The sequence below is a fragment of the Elephas maximus genome, chromosome 8 (genome assembly GCF_024166365.1).
Source record: "Elephas maximus indicus isolate mEleMax1 chromosome 8, mEleMax1 primary haplotype, whole genome shotgun sequence".
NCBI lineage: Eukaryota > Metazoa > Chordata > Mammalia > Proboscidea > Elephantidae > Elephas > Elephas maximus.
Window position 1 is genome coordinate 106,896,324 of NC_064826.1, and position 23,438 is coordinate 106,919,761.

The 23,438-nt window shown below is 40.1% G+C and overlaps 1 protein-coding gene across 1 annotated transcript in view; it reads right to left on the reverse strand.

Annotated features, from left to right (window-relative positions):
* LANCL2 (LanC like glutathione S-transferase 2) overlaps nucleotides 1-23,438 on the reverse strand; it is a 65,586-nt gene that overhangs the window by 30,576 nt on the left and 11,572 nt on the right. Inside the window, exon 2 of the mRNA XM_049893452.1 lies at nucleotides 9,999-10,116. Within this exon, the coding sequence (XP_049749409.1) occupies nucleotides 9,999-10,116 (118 nt within the window). The remainder of the gene's footprint in view (nucleotides 1-9,998; nucleotides 10,117-23,438) is intronic.

Below are 23,438 nucleotides of genomic sequence, written 5' to 3' on the forward strand. Positions count from 1 at the left end.
GTGCATGTAAAAGCTGGACCATGAATAAGGAAGACCGAAGAAGAGTTGACACTTTTGAATTGTGGTGTTGGACTGCCAAAAGAACGAACAAATGTGTCTTGGAAGAAGTGTGGCCAGAATGCTCCTTAGAGGCAAGGATGGCAAAACTGCGTCTTACATACTTTGGACATTTTGTCAGGAGGGATCAGTCCCTGCAGAAGGACATCATGCTTGGCAGAGTACAGGATCAGCGGAAAAGAGGAAGACCTTCAACGAGGTAGACTGACACAGTGGCTGCAACAATGAGCTCAAGCATAACAACGATTGTAAGGATGGCACAGGACCAGGCAGTGTTTCGTTCTGTTGTGCACAGGGTCGCTATGAGTCGGAACCAACTAGACGGCACCTAACAACAACAACATCCAGTTATGCCAGCACCATTTGTTAAAAAGACTGTCTTTTCCCCATTTAAGTGTTTTGGGGCCTTTGTCAAATATCAACTGCTCATATGTGGATGGATTTATGTCTGGATTCTCAATTCTGTTCCATTGGTCCATGTATCTGTTGTTGTACCAGAACCAGGCTGTTTTGACTACTGCGGTGGTATAACAGGTTCTAAAATCAGGTAAAGCAAGGCCTCCCAACTTTGCTCTTTTTCAGTAATGCCTTATTTATCCGGGGCCTCTTTCCCTTCCATATGAAGTTGGTGATTTGTTTCTCCATCTCACTCCATCTCATTAAAAAATGTCATTGGGATTTGGATCGGAATTGCATTAAATATATAGAGCGCTTTTGGTAGAATAGACATTTTTATAGTGTTAAGTCTTCCTATCCATGAGGAAGGTATGTTCTTCCGCTTCCGTAAGTCTCTTTTGGTTTTTACAGAAGTGTACCGTAGTTTTCTTTGTATAAGTCTTTTACATCTCTGGTAAGATTTATTCCTAAGTATTTTATTATCTTGGGGGCTAATGTAAATGGCATTCACTTGGTGATTTCCTCTTCGATGTTCTTTTTGTTGGCACAGAGGAATCCGACTGATTTTTGTATGTTTATCTTGAATCCCGATACTCTGCTGAACTCTTCTATCAGTTTCAGTAGTTTTCTGGAGGATTTCTTAGCATTTTCTGTGTATAAGGTCATGTCATCTTCAAATACAGATACTTTTACTTCCTCCTTGCCAATCTGGATGCCCTTTATTTCTTTATCTAGCCTAACTGCTCTGGCTAGGACCTCCAGCACAATGTTGAGTAAGAGTGGTGATAAAGGGCATCCTTGTCTGGTTCCCGATCTCAAAGGGAATGTTTTCAGGCTCTCTCCATTTAGGGTGATGTTGGCTGTCGGCTTTGTTTAAATGCCCTTTATTCTGTTGAGGAATTTTCCTTCTATTCCTATTTTGCTGAGAGTTTTTATCATGAATGAGTGTTGAACTTTGTCAAATGCCTTTTCTGCATCAATTGATAAAATCATGTGATTCTTGCCTTCTGTTTTATTTATGTGGGTGGATTACGTTAATTGTTTTTCTAATGTTGAGCCATCCCTGGATAGCTGGTATGAATCCCACTTGGTCATGGTGAATTATTTTTTTGATATGTTGTTGAATTCTATTGGCTAGAATTTTGTTGAGGATTTTTGCGTCTACCTTCACGAGGGATACAGGTCTATAATTTTCTTTTCTTGTGGTGTCTTTACCTGGTTTTGGTATCAGGGATATGCTGGCTTCATAGAATGAGTTTGGTAGTATTCCATCCTTTTCTATTCTCTGAAATACCTTTAGTAGTAGTGGTGTTAACTCTTCTCTGAAAGTTTGGTAGAACTCTGCAGTGAAGCCATCTGGACCTGGACCTTTTCTTCTTGGGAGTTTTTTGATTACCTTTTCAATCTCTTCTTTTGTTATGGGTCTATTTAGTTGTTCTACCCTCTGTTTGTTTTAGTTTAGGTAGGTAGTGTGTTTCTAGGAATTCATCCATTTCTTCTAGGTTTTCAAATTTGTTTGAGTATAGCTTTTCATGGTAATCTGATATGATTCTTTTCATCTCAGTTGGGTCTGTTATAATATCGCCCATCTCATTCCTTATTCGGGTTATTTGCTTCCTCTCCTGTTTTTGTCAGTTTGGCCAGTGGTTTATCAATTTTGTTGATTTTTTCAAAAAACCAGCTTTTGGTCATGTTAATTCTTTCAATTGTTTTTCTGTTTTCTATTTCATTTAGTTCAGCTTTAATTTTCATTATTTGTTTTCTTCTGGTGCCTGTGGGTTTCTTTTGTTGCTCTTTCTATTTGTTCAAGTTCTAGGGATAATTCTTTGATTTTGGCTCTTTCTTCTTTTTGGATGTGTGTATTTATTGATATAAATTGGCCTCTGAGCTCCACTTTTGCTGTGTCCCAAAGGTTCTGTTAGGAAGTGTTTCCATTCTCACTGGATTCTCTGAATTTCTTTATTCCATCCTTAACGTCTTCTATAATCCAGTCTTTTTTGAGCAGGGTATTGTTCAGTTTCCAAGTGTTTGATTTTTTTCCCCTGCTTCTCCTGTTACTGATTTCCACTTTTATGGCCTTATGGTCAGAAAAGATGCTTTGTAGTATTTCAATGTTTTGGATTTTGCTAAGGCTTGCTTTATGACCTAATATGTCGTCTATTCTAGAGAATGTTCCATGTGCACTAGAAAAGAAGGTATACTTGGTTGCTGTGGGGTGCAGTGTTCTGTGTATGTCTACGAGGTCAAGTTTGTTGATTGTGGCATTTAAATCTTCCGTGTCTTTACTGAGCTTCTTTCTGGATGTCCTGTCCTTCCCCGAAAGTGGTGTGTTGAAGTCTCCTACTATTATTGTGGAGCTGTCTATCTCACTTTTCAATGCTGGCAGAGTTTGTTTTATGTATTTTGCAGCCTTGTCATTGGGTGCATAAATATTTAATATGGTTATATCTTCTTTGTGTACTGTTCCTTTAATCATTATATAGTATCCTTCCTCATCCTTTGATGGATTTAACTTTAAAGTCTATTTTGTCAGAAATTAATATTGCCACTCTTGCTCTTTTTTGATTGTTGTTTGCTTGATATATTTTTTTCCATCCTTTGAGTTTTAGTTTGTTTGTGTCTCTATGTCTAAGATGTGTCTCTTGTAGGCAGCATATAGATGGATCTTGTTTTTTAATCCACTCTGCCACTCTCTGTCTCTTTATCGGTGCATTTAGTCCATTTACATTCAGGGTAATTATGGATAGGCATGAATTTAGTGCTATCATTTTGATATCTTTTTTTGTGTGTTGATAGTTTCTTTTTCCCACTTGATTTTATGTTCTGAGTAGATTTGCTTTATATATTGTCCTTTCCTCATATTTGTTGTCGTTGACTTTGTTTCTGCTGCGTCTGTATTTTTCCCCTGTATTTTATTTTGATGAGTAGGATAGTTTGTCTTCTTTGTGGCTACGTTATTATTTACCCCTATTTTTCTAAACTTAAAACTAAATTTTATTTCTTTGTATCGCCCTATCTTCCTTTCCTTGTGGAAGGTGTATGACTACATTTCTTATTCCCTCTTTATTATTTTAATGTTGTCTTGTTTTATATAATAACATCGCCGTTACCCTCTGTTGGGCTTTTTCTTTTTTTTAAAATCTTTCTTTGTTTTGTTTGGATTTCCCTGTCTGGGTTGACTTCTGGTTGCTCTGCCCAGTGTTCTAGTCTTGGGTTGATACCTGATATTATTGATTTTCTAACCAAAGAACTCCCTTTAGTATTTCTTGTAGTTTTGTTTGGTTTTTAGGAATTCCCTAAACTTGTGTTTATCTGGAAATGTCTTAATTTCACCTTCATATTTAAGAGAGAGTTTTGATGGATATATGATTCTTGGCAGGCAATTTTGTTCCTTCAGTTTTTTAAATATGTCATCCCATTGCCTTCTTGCCTGCATGGTTTCTGCCAAGTAGTCCGAGCTTATTCTTATTGGCTCTCCTTTGTAGGTGACTTTTTGTTTATCCCTCGCTGCTCTTATAATTCTCTCTTTATCTTTGGTTTTGGCAAGCTTGATTATAATATGTCTTGGTGACTTTCTTTTAAGATCTACCCTATGCAGAGTTCGATGAGCATCTTGGATAGATATCTTCTCATCTTTCACAATATCAGGGAAGTTTCCTGCCAACAAATCTTCAACAATTTTCTCTGTATTTTCTGTTATCCCTCCCTATTCTGGTACTCCAATCACTCGTAGGTTATTTCTCTTCATAGAGTCCCACATGATTCTTAAGGTTTCTTCATTTTTTTTAATTCTTCTATCTGATTTTTCTTCAAATATATTAGTGCCAAGTGATTTATCTTTGAGTTCAGAAATTCTAGCTTCTACGTGCTCAGTTCTGCTCCCCTGACTTTCTACTGAGTTGTTTACTTCTGTAATTTTATTGTTAATCTTCTAAATTTCTGATTGTTGTCTGTGTATGGATTTTTCCAGCGTATTAAACTTTTCATTATGTTCCTGAATAATCTTTCTAATTTCTTCAATTGCTTTATCTGTGTGTTCCTTGGCTTGTTCTGCGTATTGCCTCATTTCCTTCCTGATGTCTTGAAGGGTTCTGTATATTAAGCTTTTGTATTGTACATCTGGGAATTCCAGGAATACACTTTCATCTATAAGATCCCTGGATTTTTTGTTTTGAGAGCCTGTTGAGGTGATCATGGTCTGTTTCTTTATGTGACTTGATATTGACTCTTGTCTCCAAGCCATCTGTAAGTTATTGTATTAGTTTATGCTTGCTTACTGTGTGGTAGATGCTTGCTTTGTTTTGTTCTGGTATACTCCTATGGGTTGCCTGAGTGAGCTAGCTTGATTATTTTCCCCTTTCGAGCCCTGGTGTCCTGTCCCCAGCTGGCTAGAGCTGTTATCAGGTATATCAGTCTAGGAGTCCATTCAGTTTTCTTGTATGAATTCAGCTCAGATGTCCAGGTAGCTGATATCAAGTGTGTGGTACAGGCTCTGTCCTACAGTATTAGAGGGGCAGGGGTGATTGGCGTACATACCGGTATCTGAATGCAGCAGGGGGTCACACTCTGAACAAGGCAGGGGGCTAAGAACTGACCCCCACGTGTCTCTGAGGAAAACTTGTCTCTGTTCCCTAGAGTATGCTGGTGGGTGGGTTCTGCAGAGTAACCATGGGCACCCAAAGTTTTTGGTTGTAAGGACTGGGAGGTACCAGTTATCTCTGGACCCTTGTCGCGGGTGGCTGGGTGACCTGAGTGGAGCTACCAGTCCTTAGGTCCCTGATGTGGGTAGGTGAGGACCTTGTTTAATAGGCAAAGCAATTTCAAACGTCAAACACCCACCTCCCCACTGCACAGCTGAAATGGTTGGAGTTTGCCAACAAGGGCCTATTCTCCCGAAATAGGCCCACACAGGTCTATGCAGAAGGGAAAGGTGCTCAAGGTCCACGGATGGTTTATGCCTGGACAGAACCCGCTTCTGTCCAGAGCTCCCCCGGTTAATGGAGCTAGCAAATTATCTTTTCCCCTCAATTGCAAATTTATTCCTTCCCCAAGGGCAGGAGGATGGCTCTAGGTGCTCACCAGGGTCTATCTCAGGCCCAGGGATTCAGCCGCTGAAGCCGGCTTGGGGGTGGTGGGGGAGCGCAGTAAAATACACGCAAGTACTTAGCTTTTGCCGAGAGCGCTGTTCTCTTCAGGTTCCAGAGGTGTGAGTGGGCTGCATGGCTGGCTGCTTCTCCCTGAAGAAACCATGGCTGAACGCTAGTACCAGCCTGCTGCTGCCGCCGCTGCCACTCCAGAAATTGCGCCTGAGGGCTCCCCATGATTCAGGCGCGGTAACTCCTCTCCACTTCTAAATGGCCTCTTCTTCCCCCGCCCCTCCGTTCATTGTCTAAGCTTGCCTTTGATGCTCAGGACTCCCAGCTTGTCACAAATATACTCGTTTCACTTGTTTTTTCAGGTCTTTGTTGTAAACAGGGCTCCACAGAAGCATCTGTCTATTCCGCCATCTTGGCTCCCTGAGGTTATCTTTTGAACCTTGAGCCTTGAGAAAACTGCTTTCCTAAAATCACCTTTAAGTCAAACAAATAGCCTAGCAAGTAGCTTAGTAAGTCCCTTCTGCCTTAGGCATTTGACTCTTTTGAAGAATCATCTATGTGCAATCAGTTTTCAGAAACAGAAACTCCAGAGTTAAACTGGAAGCTGTGTTTAAGGGTAAATTGTCATTATATAAACACAATTTCAGCCCTTTTCCATGGCAATGTCCACAAAATGGGGTATAAGAATTTTTGAGAGTTCTTTCATCTTTGGAAGACCGGCCCTGTGGTGTAGTGAATTACTTAATATGGCCCTTCCAGCCATGCACAGTCTTATAACTCTCACAAAATGATCGGCAGGACTACGCAAATAATGTGCTTGTGGCCTACCAAGGGGATTGGACAGCATGCTAATGATGCAAATGAGGTGCATGGAACCCTGCAGAGGTAGGACTATGCAAATAAGGTACTTGTGGAACCCTTGTAGGGTATTGGTCAGTTTGACCATTCTGCTAGGCTTAAAAAGAGAGCCAATCCCAGAGCAGAAGAGAGGACCTCACTACCATCAAGAAAAGCCAGGAGCAGAACGTGTCCTTTGGGCCCAGGGCTGCTGCACTGAGAACCTCCTAGAGCCGGGGGATACTGGAAACAGCAAGCACGGCAAGAGTCCAGTGGCAGCAGAACCAGGAGACCAGGGTGAGATGGTGCAGTGGGCTTCCCAGTCCACAGAGAGAGGCAACGACAGTGCGTGTGCTGACTGACCCACGGACCAAAAGAGCTGAGTGCCTTGGGCAGGACATTTGCCGGTGGAGTGGGGTGCCTCCAGGCACTTGGTTGAGCTAGGCTCCCCATCCAGAGAAAATCAGCTAAGCGACTCTGGGCCGAGGTTTACCAGTAGAATGGGGTGCCTCTGGGCACTTACTGGCAGAGTTAAAGAGTTCTGTAATATCTGCCTGAGCAGGGCAGGGGCCTAGGGCTGAGAGGCCAAGGGGCAGAGAACCAAGAGAGGCCTGCCTGCAGGCATGGCCGAGAAGCTGTCCTGATGGGAGAACTGTATCCTGAGTCGCTCTTGATCCTGAACTGCAGCCTGTTACTTTCCTAATACACCCCGTAACTGTGAGTACAGTCTGTGAGTTCTGTGTGAACCAGAATAGTGCATGGGAGGGACAGCTGGTGTCAGAACTGGTAAAAAGGGTGGAGAGAGGAGGTATGTCTGGCCTCCACCTCATAGCAATCAGCTTTGGGCTGACGATGTTGATTTTCTCTCCTCCGCCTCCTGAAGTCCGATGAGGTTGGACAACGCCACGCCGTTTTTACAGCTCTCTAGCCAGAGGTGTTGCCCAATTTGCACTATATTACATAAACTTCAAATCAATTTATATTATTAGCTTAATATTTTTATTTTAACATACCCTCCCATTTTTACTATTTTTCATTTTCTTTTTTAATTTCTTTAAATAGCTGGCTATTCCTTCTCCAACTCTTCTACTGGGGGTATCCGTCTCTTTCAACTTGGTCCTTAATCTCTCACTTTTTAAAAGTTTTTTGAGAAGTCCTTCTGTCATTATTCATTCTTTAAAGATGGTGAGTCAGACAGATCTAAGAGTAGCCCATTTGGAAGCCCTGGGGGGAAAAATTCCTTCAATATGAAATGCTTACCATCTTCCTGAGTTTGGGTTTTCTGTATTCAAAAATCTTAAACTTTAAAATACAGAAAACCGGTAGTTAAAAGTTAAATACCTACAAATTTCAAATTAAATAATCTCTATGAAAGGTTTAAAAACAAGTACGGCCTGAATGACTCAGGAGCCCCTAAAAAGAGAATGCTGATCTGGTTAACCCGTAAACCTAAAAACCTACAGTTATGTATACTTAACGCTTAAGTATGTTAAGGTAAACAACAACACGTAACAACAAAAACAAAAATGAACATCGTGACATCCCACTCCTGAATACTTCAGTATGCATCTCTAAAAATTAACCTTTTCCTACAAAGCCAAATTGCATTAACAAAATTAATAATTACAGGTATGTCCCGCTTAATGGTATTTACTGTGATGTGTTCCAGAAAATCTGACCTTCTGTGCCTTTTTCTGTATTAGACGGGAAAAACTATAATGGATTACATTTCAACTCAAAACTACTAACCAATTAACTTTTTTATCTATAAGTAACATCTACCAGGTTGCAATGTATAATGTTTAACAATGATATCCAGTTTACGAAACAATACAGCTGTAGACCAACAATTGCCTTGTGTGCAGCAACATCCTCTTTTCTGTTATAACTGCTTTCCCCATTTGCTCTGCTTCCTTCTCCATGAAGCCCTTTCTTAACTTTTGGGGGCGCTTATATACGACACTAGGCAAAAATGAGGGTCAAATAGGAACAGCACTGTGGGAACACACTCACTGCGGTGGCTAAGAATGGCTCCCCTGAGTATGATGCTGCGGTGCCTCTGTGGCTCCAGCCACCTCTGAGACACACAGCCCCTTTCTTGGCACTGAACACACTTTTCAAATCTTGTACACATGATCCTGATGTCTCAACAATTGCTTTCGGGTAATTGAAGACTTTCCTGTACCTTATTTTATAAAAAATATGGTGTATCAAGTTTGGGGATGGTTTCCATATAAAAAGCACCTGAAAAATGTTGTATTGAGAGAAATAATTGTTTGTTGAACAATGTTTTGAAGTATTTAAAACCAAGAGACAGGTTACTGGGAAAATGCCAATCAAGGGGACATAGCAACTGTATTTAATACCCAATTCAGAGTCATGTTTCCCCAATTGTTCTGAATGTTTTTTTTTTTTTTGGCTTTTTTTTGCTGGGTGGGCCAAAGCAGAATCCAGTCTAGGAACCAATACTGTGTCTGGCTGTTTTATCCCTTAGGATTCTTTTATTTTGGAACTGTTCCTTTCTTTCATGACACTGTTGTCACCAAAGGAGCCCTGGTGGCACAGTGGTTAAGTACTCAGCTGCTAACCAAAAGGTTAGCATTTTGAACCAACCAGCCACTCTGTGGGAGAAAGATGGGGCACTCTGCTTCTGTAAAAATTTACAGCCTTGGAAACCCCACGGGGCAGTTCTACTCTGGTCTTATACGGTCACTATGAGTCAAATCAACTTGACACAGCAGACATCAAACTAGTTGTCCCGGAGAAGTCCTACTTCTGGATCATATCAGGAGATATGCCGTATTTGTTACCCTACCATTAGGGATGTTAAGATTGACCACTAGATTAGGGTGGTGACACCCTGATAGCTCCAGGATAAAACTAGGCTCTTCCCCCTTACGACAGAAAGTGATCTATCTGTGTGGCATTGCTGGAATGTTGGGTTTCCCCCATCAATTTCTAATGGTTTCATACTCGTTGATAATCCTGGCTTGAGTCATAATTTCCTTATGGGTTACAAAATGATCATTTTTGAAATATATAATCCCTTTTGCATAAATCAGCAGATTTTTTAAATAAAGTAGATGCTTCCAATTTTATAATTTTAGCTTGTTTTCGATTTTAGGGATTGCTTTTTAACAATTAAACATTTACATAACTTGAATGTCAAACTATATAGAAGAGCATGCATAGAGGAGTTTTGCTTCCACACTGCTCCCTCCACTCTGCTTCCCTACTACCATCTTAAAAAAAAAAAAAGCCCAAACCCACAGCTGTCAGGTTGATGCCAACTCACAGCGACCCCATAAGTTTCCTAAGGCTGTAAATCTCTATGGAAACAGACTGCCACATCTTTCTCCCATGGAGCCACTGGTGGTTTTGAACCACCACCTACAGATCACCACATATTTAATGCCACACATTAAAGTTCAAACTGCAGGCAGAAAGCATTTCTTTAGAGTTAAAATTCCAAAGCATCTAATCAATGAAAATGTATACCAACATGTCATTAAAAGGGTATCAATACTATTTTGAAAGAAAGCTTCAAAGGCAAGTCTTAATCTCATAACCCAAGAACACAACACGTCAGTTTCTTACACCCCATATTCTCACCTGTCCAACCAGTATACGCAGAGCAGTCATGTGGATCAGCTGTCTTCAGCCCTTCTTCCATTTGCTGTAGTAGATCTTTAATTTTGGTCTGGATTCGCCTTGTGAAACTATGGATGATCTGAAAATCAAAAGAAGGGAAAATTTTAAACTGTACAAGAATAGATTATGTTGTAATAAATCTTTAACTAACAGTATAAGTTATAAGAACATAAAAGACAGAGGAAGTTATATTAGCCAGCCCATTTCAATGCTTCATTTTACCTTGGCTTTTATAAGGTCAGAAGACCCTGAGTGGTGCAAAGAGTTAAGTGCTTGGCTACTAACTGAAAGGCTGGAGACTGGAGTCCACCCAGAGGTACACTGCAAAAAAGGCCTGATGATTTACATACAAAAACCCACCACTGAAAATCACATGGCACAGCTTTACTTTGACACACACAAGCTTGCCATGAGTTGGGACTGGCTCCTCAGCAACCAGTTGGTTTTATAAGGTTCGTTTTTAATGAAATAATGCCCTATATGGACAATAACTCAAAGTGGGATCACAAAAACTAACTTGCAGAAACTAAAGAAAGAAATCATGAATGAGAAAAAGAAAGACAAATTTAACTACATAAACATTTTAACTTCTATAAGGCAAAGAATATAAGAAACATGGTCTAAAAGTAAATAATGAAGGGGAAATATTGTCATATTAAAGACAAAACCCATCGCCATTGAGCTGAATAGGACTCATATCAACCCTATAGGACAGGGTAGAACTGCCCCATAAAGTTTCCAAGGCTGTAGTCTGTACAGAAGCAGATTGGGACATCCTTCTCCCTCAGAGTTGTGGGAGAGTTCGAACCATCGACCTTCTGGTTAGCAGCCAAGCGCTTTAAACATTGTACCATTGGTGTTCCCGTTCTCAGATAAGACACTGTAAGTAAGAAAGGAATATAACAATACAGACATAGATTCAAAATTTTCAGTGCACCTCTTACAAAAGAAAATAAAACAAATGATAAATAAGCACAAGCAAAAATGTTTAAATCATTTAGCAATTAATGAAATGCAAATAAATGCAAGTACCACAGTTTGCTCATCAAACTGACAAAGTATAAAAAGATTAAAAAAAAAAATTAAGTCCCAAGGCTGGTAAGAGCAAAGGAAAAAGATATTCTCATTCACTACTGGTAGTCTTTCTCAAGGGAAATATGGCAATATTCTTAAACATGTGATTGACAGTGTCATTCAGATGCTTCCGACCTTTGCTGATTTTTTTCTTTTTGTCTAGTTGTTGTATCACTTGCTGAGGAATATTAAAATCTCTGACTATGATTGTGGAATTGTGTATTTTTCCTTTTAATTCTGTCATTTTTTGCTTCATGTATTTTGAGGTCCTGTTATAAGCATAGACAAACTTATAACTGTTGTGTTTCCTGAAAAATTGACTCATTTATGATAACCAAATGTCCCTCTGTGGGATTATAAAGAATATATTTTCGTGTTTCTGTATCATTAGGGTTTTTAGGGTAAATTTTCCTGAAAATTGGGATCCTAGACTAAAAATAGGGGTCCCTGGGTGATACAAACAGTTAAGAACACAGCTACTAACGTTACCGGAATAAGGTTCTCGCCTCTCACTGGTCAGGAATGAGCAGGTCAGCACAACTGGACTAAACCAAAAGCAAAGATGTTTCCTGAATAAACTGAATGCTTCGAAGGCCAGCATAGCAGGGGCAGGGGTATGAGGACCAGGGTTTCAGGGGACATCTAAGTCAACTGGTGTAATAAAATCTATTAACAAAACATTCTGCATCCCATTTTGAAGAGTGGCATCTGGGGTCTTAAACGCTAGCAAGCAGCCATCTAAGATGCATCAACTGGTCTCAACCCACCTGGATCAAAGGAGAATGAAGAACACCAAGGATACAAGGCGATTACGAGCCCAAGAGACAGAAAGGGCCACATGAACCAGAGACTACATCAGCCTGAGACCAGAAGAACTAGATGGTGCCTGGCTACAACCGATGACTGCCCTGACAGGGAACACAACAGAGAACCACTGAGGGAGCAGGAGAGCAGTGGGATGCAGACCCCAAATTCTCATAAGACCAGACTTAACGGTCTGATTGACACTAGAAGGACCTTGGTAGTCATAGCCCCCAGACCTTCTGCTGCCCCAGGACAGGAACCATTCCCGACTCTTCAGACATGGATTGGACTGGACAATGGATTGGAGAGGGATGCTGATGAGGAGTGAGCTTCTTGGATCAGGTGGACACTTGAGACTATGTTGGTATCTCCTGCCTGGAGGGGAGATGAGAAGGTGGAGGGGGTTAGAAGCTGGCGAAATGGACACGAAAAGAGAGAGTGGATGGAGAGCAGGCTGTATCATTAGGGGGAAAGTAATTGGGAGTGTGTAGCAAGGTGTATATGGGTTTTTGTGTGAGAGACTGACTTGATTTGTAAACTTTCACTTAAAGCACAATAAAATAAAAAAAAAAGGGAAAAAAAGAATGAGCAGGTAAGGCATGTAGTTTTCCACAGGAGCAAAGGTTTACTGAAGAGGCTTACAAGCAGAGACGGGGAGGGCCTAGAGCAATGCTTATCCTCATCTCACAGCACAAAAGACAGGCCTGAGTTTCTAAAAGTTCTTGGGCAGGAAAAGATTCATGTTTATTCATAGACACTGGTGGGGATATGTTAACTAAGGTGCCTGCACAGCAGCTTTCCAAGATGGCTCCTGTCCTGGAGGCCTCTGGGATTTATAGCAGGACTTATTACGGGGTGTTGTGCCTGCGCAGTGTCTCGCTCCCCGGGTTTGGTTCCCCAGCTGGGGCTGTAGCCCCTCAGTGCCACCAGTGGAAGGTCACACAGCGGTCACAGGTAGATAGTTTGTATGTGTTCCGAACCTGGTTTTTTCCAGCTGCTTCTGAAAGGCAACTTTAAAGAAGTTTGTGGGCTATTTTTAGGTACCCTGCCCCACTGTTCTGGGGAATAGCTTTGTTTCTGCACCCTGGCCCATTTCTTGTGGGCCCCTCTGTTCACTGTCTTACTTAGTCTCTAGGTTCCACACTTAACCCTCATTTTTTAATTTCTCTTTTACTTGCTTCTCTTTTAACCACACCAGTCTCTTCGCTATTTCTCAAACAGGCACCCTCTGATCTGAGGGCCTTTGCTCCCTGTCTTACTAACAGAAAAATTGACTGTTAGAACCCACCAAGGGGCACCTAGAAAGAACGGCCTGGCAATCTGCTTCCCAAAAGTCATGTAAACCTCATGGGTTACAGTTCTACACTGCAACGCATGGAGTCGCTAAGAGTCAGAACTGACTCACAGGCAACTGGTTTGGTTTTTTCTTTGGTTTAGACTTTAGTCTTTGGAGTTAATTTGTTGTTCATTGCTGTTGAGTCAATTCTGACTCATGGCGACTCCACATGAACAAAGTAGAACTGATCCATAGCATGTCCAAGGCTATGACTTTTTCAGAAGCAGACTGCCAGGTCTGTCTTCCAAGGCACCTCTGAGTGGGTTCGAACCCCCGAACTTTTGGCAAGTTATCAGTGCTTAACCATCTGCACCACCCAGGGACTCCCAGGAGTTAATTTAACCCTGTTACTGTCTAGCAGATTCCAACTCATAGTGACCCTATAGGACAGAGTAGAACTGCCCCATAGGGTTTCTAAGACTGTAAGTCTTTATGGAAGCAGACTGACACATCTTTCTCCCGAAGAGCAGCTGGTGGGCTCCAACTGCTAACCTTTTGGTTATGAGTCAATTTATAAGTGTATAAATAGCTACGGAGGTTTACTTAACCCTAAACCAAAAAAACTCATTGCCGTGGAGTTGATTCTGACTCACAGTGACCCTATAGGACAGAGCAGAACTGCCCCATATGGTTTCCAAGGAGCACCTAGTGGATTGGAACTGCTGACATTTTAGTTAGCAGCTATAACTCTTAACCACTACACCGCCAGGGGTTCCTTACTTAATCCTGGAAATATGTATTTACATTTCAAGGAGGAGGACTAGGCCCTGGGAGACATTTCTGAGTTGTAAAACTGAAGACAGTGAAAGTGAACTTAACATTTTCTATTGAGAGATTTAGTTACATTCCAAAGGGTTAGAGGAAGATGTTTTCAAGGAGACTCTTTTAGTTTGGGAGGGAGAGATAGTTGCTTGTTTCTTTTTCCCCTTTTTAGAAAATACAGAAAATTCCTTTTTCTTCTTCCCTCATCTACAATAAAGACTTTGCATGTCCAAGACATTTGACCTGCCTTTCATTGTGTGGAAGAAACCCTGGTGGCCAGTGGTTATATGCTCATCTGCTAACCTAAAGGTCTGATGTTCAAAACCACCAGCTGCCCCACAGAAGAAAGATGTGGCAGTCTGCTTCCGTAAAGGTTACAGCCTTGGAAACCCTACGGGGCAGTTCTACTCTGATGTGTAGCGTTCAACTATGGGTCAGAATCGACTCAGAGGCAAGTTTTCTGTTTCATTACACAGCCCCAGAGGTAAGAACTGAGACACAGGGAACCTTTTGCCTGTTATCTGCTGAAAAGTAAATAATAGGAAACCTCTCTCTGATCCAAAAGCCTCATGTGTGCATTTAGGACAAAATTAGTAAGGTTAAATATTAAAAACCTAACACTCTTTATCATTTGTCACTAGATTTTCAGCCTTTCTATGCTTACTGTTTGCTTACACTTATTTTTGTCATCCATTTACTTTCAACTTCTTTCTTCTTTAAAGTGTACTGCTTGCATAGTATATTAAAAAAAAAAAAAAAAACCTGTTGCTGTTGAGTTGATTTCAGCTCACAGCAACTTCATAGGACCGAGAAGAACTGCCCCATAGAGTTACCAAGGAGCACCTTTTGGTTGGCAGCCAAGCTCTTAACTACTGTGCCACCAGGGCTCTGTATAGCATATAATTGGATCTTTTTCCCCCTTAATTCATTCTGATAATTTTTATTTGCACTGTTTATTCCATTAGTGTTTAATGTAATTACTGACACAGTTGGGTTTGGATCCTCCACTTTATTATATTGTCTTCTCTGTTTTTTGTTCCTCTTGAGAAGCCACTATAATTCTCCCAGAATCCAGATCTCTGGAGTCCAAGGAGTTGGGGTGGCCTACCCAAGCCATTTGCCCTTAAATGTCCTTTCGAACCTTGAACTTTGAAGAAACTGGTTCCCTAAAGTGACCTTTAAGTCAAACAATAGCTTAGTACGCAGCTTAGTGGAGACTGTTTTGCCTTAGGCATTGGGCTCTTTTGGAGAATTTTCTATAGTCATTTTCAAGAAACAGGAACTCCAGAGTCTGACTGCAAGCTATGTTTAAGGGCGACGTGATATTACAAAAACACCGTTCTGGTCCCCTTTCCATGACAATGTTGATGGGGTGAGGTGTAAGAGTCTCTGGAGGTTTTCCCATCTTCAGAACATTTTTGTCTCTCTAGTCAAAATGTTATCCTGATTTGCAAATCATACATTAAATAAACTTATATCAATTTCTATTATTGGCTTCATATGATTGTCATTTTAACACTCTGATACCCCTTTCTGCATCCCCCTCCATCTTCTTGAATTATTTCAATATTTCTGAAAATTACATTTTAGTTTTCCTACCAAGCTTTCGATGGCACTGGGTTCTGGAATTAGGCTTTTAGCTTTATTTTCCTGCATTATTTTTTTTTAAGAGTTGCTCTAGAAAATACAACATATGTCTATAAATTTTCACAACCCACTTACAGTTAAAAATGTACTATTTCATGTAAAATGTAGAAACCTTGGAATTGTATAGGTTATTTGCTGAAAAGTAAATAATAGGAAATCTCTCTCTGATCCAAAAACCTCATATGTGCATTTAGGACAAAATTAGTAAGGTTACTAATCCCCAGTCCTTTCTGTTACAGTGTTCTATATATTACATCTACAATATAACTTTTGCTTTAAACAATTAAGTTCCATAAACAAAGAGGTCAAAAGCAGAGAGGAAAAATAAACACCTACTCCTCACTTATCGACTATCTCATTATCTGGTATTTCACATTTACGACAACAGTAAAAAATCTACTATCTGACTGTCTTGTACATTAATGACACACTCCTGTCAGTAACAAACCCCAAGGTGCAAGGCATGAGTAACACTGGCTGTGATGATTAAAGTCATGTGTCAACTTGGCTGGGCCATGATTATCAGTGGTTTGGCAGTTATGTAATGATATAATGTGGCAGCTATGTAATGATGTAGTCATCCTCCATTTTGAGATCTGATGTGGACACCTTCCACTTTTGCATAACACTGATTTCCCCATAAAGACCTGGTCTTTGGAACTGAACCACGTCAATACATGAGGAGTGGGTTTTCAATGTTCTTCATTCTTTTCTTAGTATCTGAGTTTCCATCATGTATTACCTCCCATAGCATTCTGTTGTAACAAATTCTCTTAGTTTTTTTTTTTTTTAGTTATTTGAACATGTTTTTATTTTGCCTTCATTCTTGAGGAATATTTTCACTGAATAAAGAATTCTGGATGATGATATTTTCTCTCAGCACTTTAATATGCTGTTCAACTTTACTCTCGTTTCTATGATTTCTAATGAAAAATCAGCTGTTAATCAAATCATTGTTGTTTCCCTGTATATTTATGTGTTGTTTTCCTTGCTGCTTTCAAGACTTTCTGTCTTTGCCTTGATTTAGACTTGATTCTGCTTCGTGTTTTTTGGGCATCTTATATCTAAAAATGTCTATCTTTCATCAAATTTGGGAAATTCTTGGGCATTATTTCTTCAAATATTTTTTTCTGCCTTATTCCTCCCCTGCTTCCCTTCTATGATTACAATTATACATATGTTGGACTGTATGATATAATCTAACAGATCCTTGAAGCCTTATTCCTTTTTTTTTTCCCTTCAATCTTTTCTCTATTTCTCACAGTAGATAATTTCTATTGATCTATTTTTGAGTTCACTCACTTTTTCCTGTCATCTCCATTCACCTAAATCCATCCAGTGAATTTTGAATTTAGATATTGCATTTATCAGTTTTAAATTTTTCATATGATTCTTTTTTTATGGTTTCTATTTCCCTGTTGAGATTTCCTAGCTATTCATTTATGGAGGGCATATTTTGTTTTATTTCATTGAGGACAGTTGTAACAGTCACTTTAATATCTTTGGTAGTTCCACTATCTGGTTCATTTCAAGGTTAGCCAATTTTCTTTTCTTTTGAGAATGTGTTTATATTTTCCTGGTTCTCTGTATATCAAATAATTTTGGACTGTATCTGAAATGTTAATTTATGGACATTATTATCTTGGCTGTATTGAATTAGAAACTGTTTCTTGGGCAGCAGCTCTGGTCTCCGTTCAGATCTTTTATCTTTAGTTTAGCTTTACACACAGTTTCGGGGACCGTTCTTTGGCTCAGTTCTTTCTCTCATTCTCTTTAGGAGCCATGCTTACCCAGCCGCAGTTTTCTAGTTCTTCCAGCCAGAGAAAATGTCCTTCCTCATAGCTACCTCCTGCTACCACTGCATGCACCATGCATATAGCACTTAGTTCCAGGACAAAAGACATGGAGATGGGAACTTACTTCACACAGCTCCTTTCCTCCAGTTATATATTATAATCATATCATATAAAACTTGGGCACAATACAAAAGTATATACAATCACGTACTATAAAATCTAGACATAATACAGAAAGCAACCACACTTTGATCTGCTTCTATTTACTCTCCAGTGCCTTTCAGTGGTTCCTTTTTATTTCATATACAAGTTCTACAATTGTTTTGTACAGGGGATTCCTCTGATAGCGTTTTATTCCATCGTTACTGAAAGTATGAGTTCCTTGTAATTGCTTTTAACCTTATAAAAAATGTAGTATATGCACCTACTTAAGGAACCCCGGTATCTCAATGATTAAGGCTCAGCTGCTAACCAAAAGGTCGGCAGTTGGAACCAGCCAGCTGCTCCAAGCAGAAAGGACCTGGTGATCTGCTCTCCTAAAGACTACAGCCTAGGAAACTCTAAGGGGCAGTTCTACTCTGTCTTATAGGGTCGCTCTGAGTCAGAATCGACTTGACAGCACACAACAACAATATGCACCTGCTTATGCATCAGAGCTTCATATAACACCCTTAAAACCCCCAACCCTGCCCATATTTTTAAGCAGTGCAAGCAATGTTTGAGCATTTAGGATGGGGATTTCCATTTTAATTCTAACCAGTTAAACCAAAGGAGATATTTATAAGTATATATTTCTGTTATACTATGTGTACTGAATATGATTTTTCTCTTAACAGTGTATTTATCACTTGCTCAAGATTATAACAAGTGGACTGGACAATGGATTCTATTAAGTGTTAAATTATATCTTTTTATTAAATATTATTCAAAGTAAATTACAATAATTCCTCGCCAACCATGATGGTTAGAATACCTTCCCTTGTGTGAAAAATTGAGTTAGAGATCTAAGGACAAGAGCAACTTTATGAAAATCTTTATAAATGGCTTACTTAAATAAAATTCTAAAGACAACACCAAGTGAACGCAGTGTTCATGACATCTGACCTATTTCAAAGGTGATATAATTACTATATGAATGGATTTCATTTACCGATCCTGCCTTAGAAGTAACGCTTTCTGGATTTCTCATTCCCACAGTTTTGATGATACGCTTAAAAAAGTATCTTACTTTGATGCTGCTAATGAATGTACCAAGAAGAATAACTGTCTAATTCTCCATCTGTTTAATGATTTCTTGACTGCAAGTAAGTGACTTAAACCTCCTAAGTCTTCCCTTGGAGTTTCCACTGTAATCAAGCAGATGCAGAATAATTTGCACGAGAAGAAAAAAATTGGTTAATTCTTCTCTAACACCTGGTATGTCAGACTCCCTAAAGTAGTGCCTAGCCTATACCTATTCCCCACACTCTTCTTCCTTGTTATTGAAATCCTCATTACATTCTGAACAGCAATGCAGCCAGCCCAAGATGAGCTCATTGCATTTCCAAACTCCCTTGCAACCAAGGGCGGCCATGTGACACAATTCTGGTCAATGAGAATAAGTGAGGTCTTCCAGGAGTGCTTAGAAAGTTCTTGTTTTTCTTGATAAAAAAGGTCACAGCTAGCACTCCCCTCATTTTCCTCTTTTCTTCTCATTGTAAACTTGGACATGACATCTGAAGCTTCAGCAGCCATCTCGCACTATGACCCGACAAACATGAAGAGAAAGACCAAAATAATTATAGAAATGCTGACCTTGACCTTGTTGAAATGAGTCAACACCAGCAGCTACCTTCCTCTAGACTTCTTGTTATGTAAGGGAAAAAAATTAGATAAAGCTACTTCTAAGTGGAGTTTTCTGTTTACTGTAGCTGAATGCAGGCCTAACTTAAATTCTTCCACAGTCCTCTCTGCCATGATAACCTCATTCCAAAGCATATGCTATTAAGCTCTCATTTCTCATAAGTGCCACTGGAGTATAGTCCTATGATATAGCACATGATTGCTCACTCTAATTTTCTTTGATACTTGCCAAAATTTCATTACAAAAACCATTTCTCAGCCCTTTGTTTTAAGACACCTTTTCTATTTCCTCTTTTTCTATCTCCCACAAAGGAAACTTCTAATTAGTTTATACTAGAATCAAATGCTCATGCTGTGACAAAAAAAGAGCAAATCAAGAAATTTATTATGCTACATTTCTATTTGCATTTGATGGAGTCTATGGTACCAAGAGGAATTATAACTGGCTCATTTCATTAAATAACGGTATTACAGTAAAACCTGGGAAAGCTGGAACCTGTGTAAGGTGGAAATCTGTCAGAGGAAGAAAATGCAAATATTTTCTACTAAAACGAGCAATAGGAAAGTGGTAAGACTGCACCCTGTCAGAAGTGGAAAACTTGCGAGACCCAGAAAAATAAGGCAGTCCTGTTGAGTTCCAGCTCTCACAGGTTTCACTGTATAATAAAGATGCTCTTAGCTGTCATCGAGTCGATTCTGACTCATGGCGTCCCATGTGTGCAGAGTAGAACTGCTCCACAATGTTCTCAAGGCTGTGACTATTTGGAGGCAGACTGCCAGGCCTGTCTTCCAAGGCACCTCCAGGTAGGTTCAAACTGCCGACCTTCTGGTTAGTAGTTGAGTGCTTAACCGTTTGTGCCTACCAGGCACTCCGTAATGAAGATAACTAACAATCACTCAGTACTTATTATGTGTCTGGAACCAAGCACTTTACATGTTATATTTCAATTAATTTTCACAGCAACCCAGTGATTCTCATTTTTTTGGAGAGAAAAGCAAGGTTTACCAAGTTCACATGACAGTAAGAGGCAGAGCTCTTAGAGCTTGGGCTATCGTTGTTAGTTGTTGTCCAGTTGATCCCGACTCCTGGAGACCCCATGTGTTACAGAGTAGAAGTGCTCCACAGGGTTTTCTTGGCTATTATCTTAACAGAAGCAGATCACCAGGCCTCTTCTTTCATAGTACTGCTAGGTGGGTTTGAACTGCCAGACTTTAGGTTAACAGTCAAGTGCAAAGTGTTTGTGCCACATACGAACCTTAGAGCTCAGACTAGGCTGTCAGATTTCCAAGCTGCTAGGTTTTCCCACGCTGTGCTCTTCTTATTAAAACCTTTGCTTGACTCTGCATTTACATTTTACCTTTCGATTTTTAAGAGATTTACAGCTTTCACTTGATCTCACCATATGAATACAAAAACATATGTGCCACACAGCACAGAAACAGCTGGAATTGTTAAAGAAATTTGGAAGTTTCATCTCTGACTCTAAGAATGATTTTTAGCAATGACATTCCAATCAGAAAGAAACTGCTCTTTCCTATATGCTAGGCAGTTATCCCCAATAAGGATGCCCAAATGTGTTATAAAGCAAAAATCCAAACTGAGGTGGGTACTAATCACTGATGGTAAAGCTCCCAGCAAGGCGTCACGGCACCCACTATTCCAATGATGCACAGTGCGTGTCTATGGCAAGACCTATTCCTCTTTTTTACAATGTTTTTCATGGTAATAAATCTTAGAACCAGGAGAGAGAGATGAGAGTGTGTGTGTGTGTGTGTGTGTGTGTGAGAGAGAGAGAGAGAGACAGACAGAGATAAAGAGACAGAGAGAGACAGTGCACAGACACCGGGTGATATTTAAGCCAAGAGATTACCCCAGTTATATTAAAGTTTCAGGAGATTAAACTACCCTTCGGCCACGGCATTTTCTACTTCACAAGAATAGTTAAGGGGAGTAATTTATTATTTATCATTTTCTAAAACATGAACACATACATATTCTGTATCGCTGTCTCAACGCTAGATTTTACACAAGGCGTGAATTCGGATCAGTACATTCATAAGCTATGCTTTATATTGCATTTGGCTAATATAAAAAGTAGATATAAACAGTACAAATATTATAGGTGATTAGAACTGATTAACATTCAGAAAGGCTGTTACTGAAGACAAAGGCCCAAATTTTCCTTTTTTGGTATAAAGCTTCTACAAAACTCATTGCCATCGTGTCAACTCCGACTCCTATCAATTTATAGGACAGAGTAGAACTGCCCCATAGGGTTTCCAAAGAGTGGCTGGTGGATTCAAACTGCCAAGCTTTTGGTTAGCAGCCAAACTCTTAACCACTGCACCACCAGGGCTCTGGTATAAAGCTTAGCAAGCACACTATGTATATTAACAATTCAACACATGATGATAACCAGCATTGTGTATATTTCTGTAACTTTCAGATACCCATTTGAGAAAAGTAAGAAATAAAATATGGATCATTAGAAAATTTTGGACTTAATATTTGACTGTTTTATTGTTATTTTAAATAATAAATGAATGGACTCCATGTGCCAGGCACTGTTATTAGGACAAAAAGATGAACAAGACAGGGTCCCCACACTCAAAGAGCTCCTGGTCTAATGAGTCAAACGTAAAAATAATTACGATACCACGTAATAAGTGCCAGAACAGCAATATACAATGTGGTATATGCAGGTAAATTTCAATGTGTATGTAGACTGATATGTGTGACTTTCGACATGTCTACTGCCTGGAGCTGCTAGGAAAATGTACGTTTTGGAAAGTTAAAGACTTTAATTTACCCTTACAGAAGGCATTCAGGAATTTCCTAGGGGTTGTTCTAGCTTACTTGCTCCTTGAGGCAGGCAAGTTTGTACCCCAGGTGTTCAGAAAGGGTGAAGAGGGGATGGAGGGGTATAACAGCCACTGTGAGGGTGGAGAAGGGCTTCTTGTAGGACCTAAGAGACCCTTTCTTTGACCAGAGAGTATCATCGGCAGGGTGCTCTGTGGAACTAGAAGGCCACGAAGGCTTATCCCACTGATGGGGAAAATGCCAGTAAGCCTGCTCTGCATAGCTGTGTGTTGTAGCTGTATGATAAACTCCATTAAAGAAATGTGTCCTTTGTCTAAGTCTGCTGGCGCCCTTCCCTTAGTCATTGTTATTGGCATCATAACAACACTATGAAGAAGGTACAATTATTATCCCCGTTTTACAGGTGAGATGCCTGAGGCACAGAGAGGTGAAGCAACAATTTACCAAAGTGACACCAACAGCAAGTGGCAAAACTGGAGTTTGAACCAGATGACCAGTTCCAGAGTCCAAGTTTTCCCAATACACAACAAAAATATACTCAGACTTTAAGGGTGGGGAGAACGGCCCCCAAAGATGCCCACGCTCTAAACCCTGGAAGCTGTTAATATGTTATATATCAAAAGAGATTTCTGTAAACGAGATTAAGGTTAAAAACCAAAACCAAACCCACTGCCACTGAGTTGATTCCGACTCATAGCAACCCTATAGGTCAGAGTAGAACTGCTCCAGAGGGTTTCCAAGGCTGCAAATTTTTACAGAAGCAGACTGCCACATCTTTCTCTTGCAGAGCGGCTGGTGCATTCAAACCACCAACTTTTGGGTTAGCAGCTGAGCACTTTAACAACTGTGCTACCAGAGTTCCTTGAGATTAAAATTAGAGGCCTTAAAATATAGAGATAATCTTGGATTATCCAGATGGGACCAATCTAATCACCAAAACAAACAAACACACCAGTTGCTGGTCGATTTAGACTCATGGCGACCCCATATGTGTCACAGTAGAACGATGCTCCATAGGGTTTTTGGTAGCTGATTTTTTGGAAATAGATCGCCAGACCTTTCTTCTGAGGCGACTCTGGCTGAATTCAAACCACCAACTTTTGGGTTAGCGGTCAAGTACTTAACCATATACACCACCCCACTGGCCCTTAAAAGCAGAAAACTTTCTCCAACTGAAGTAAGGGAGATGTGACAGAAGAAGTCAGACAGATTTGAATGTGAGAGGGATTGGACCTGCCACTGCTGCTGGGGCCACACAGAAACCACAAGAAGGAATAAGGCAGCCCCCAGGAGCAAAAACCAGCCCTCACAGACAACCA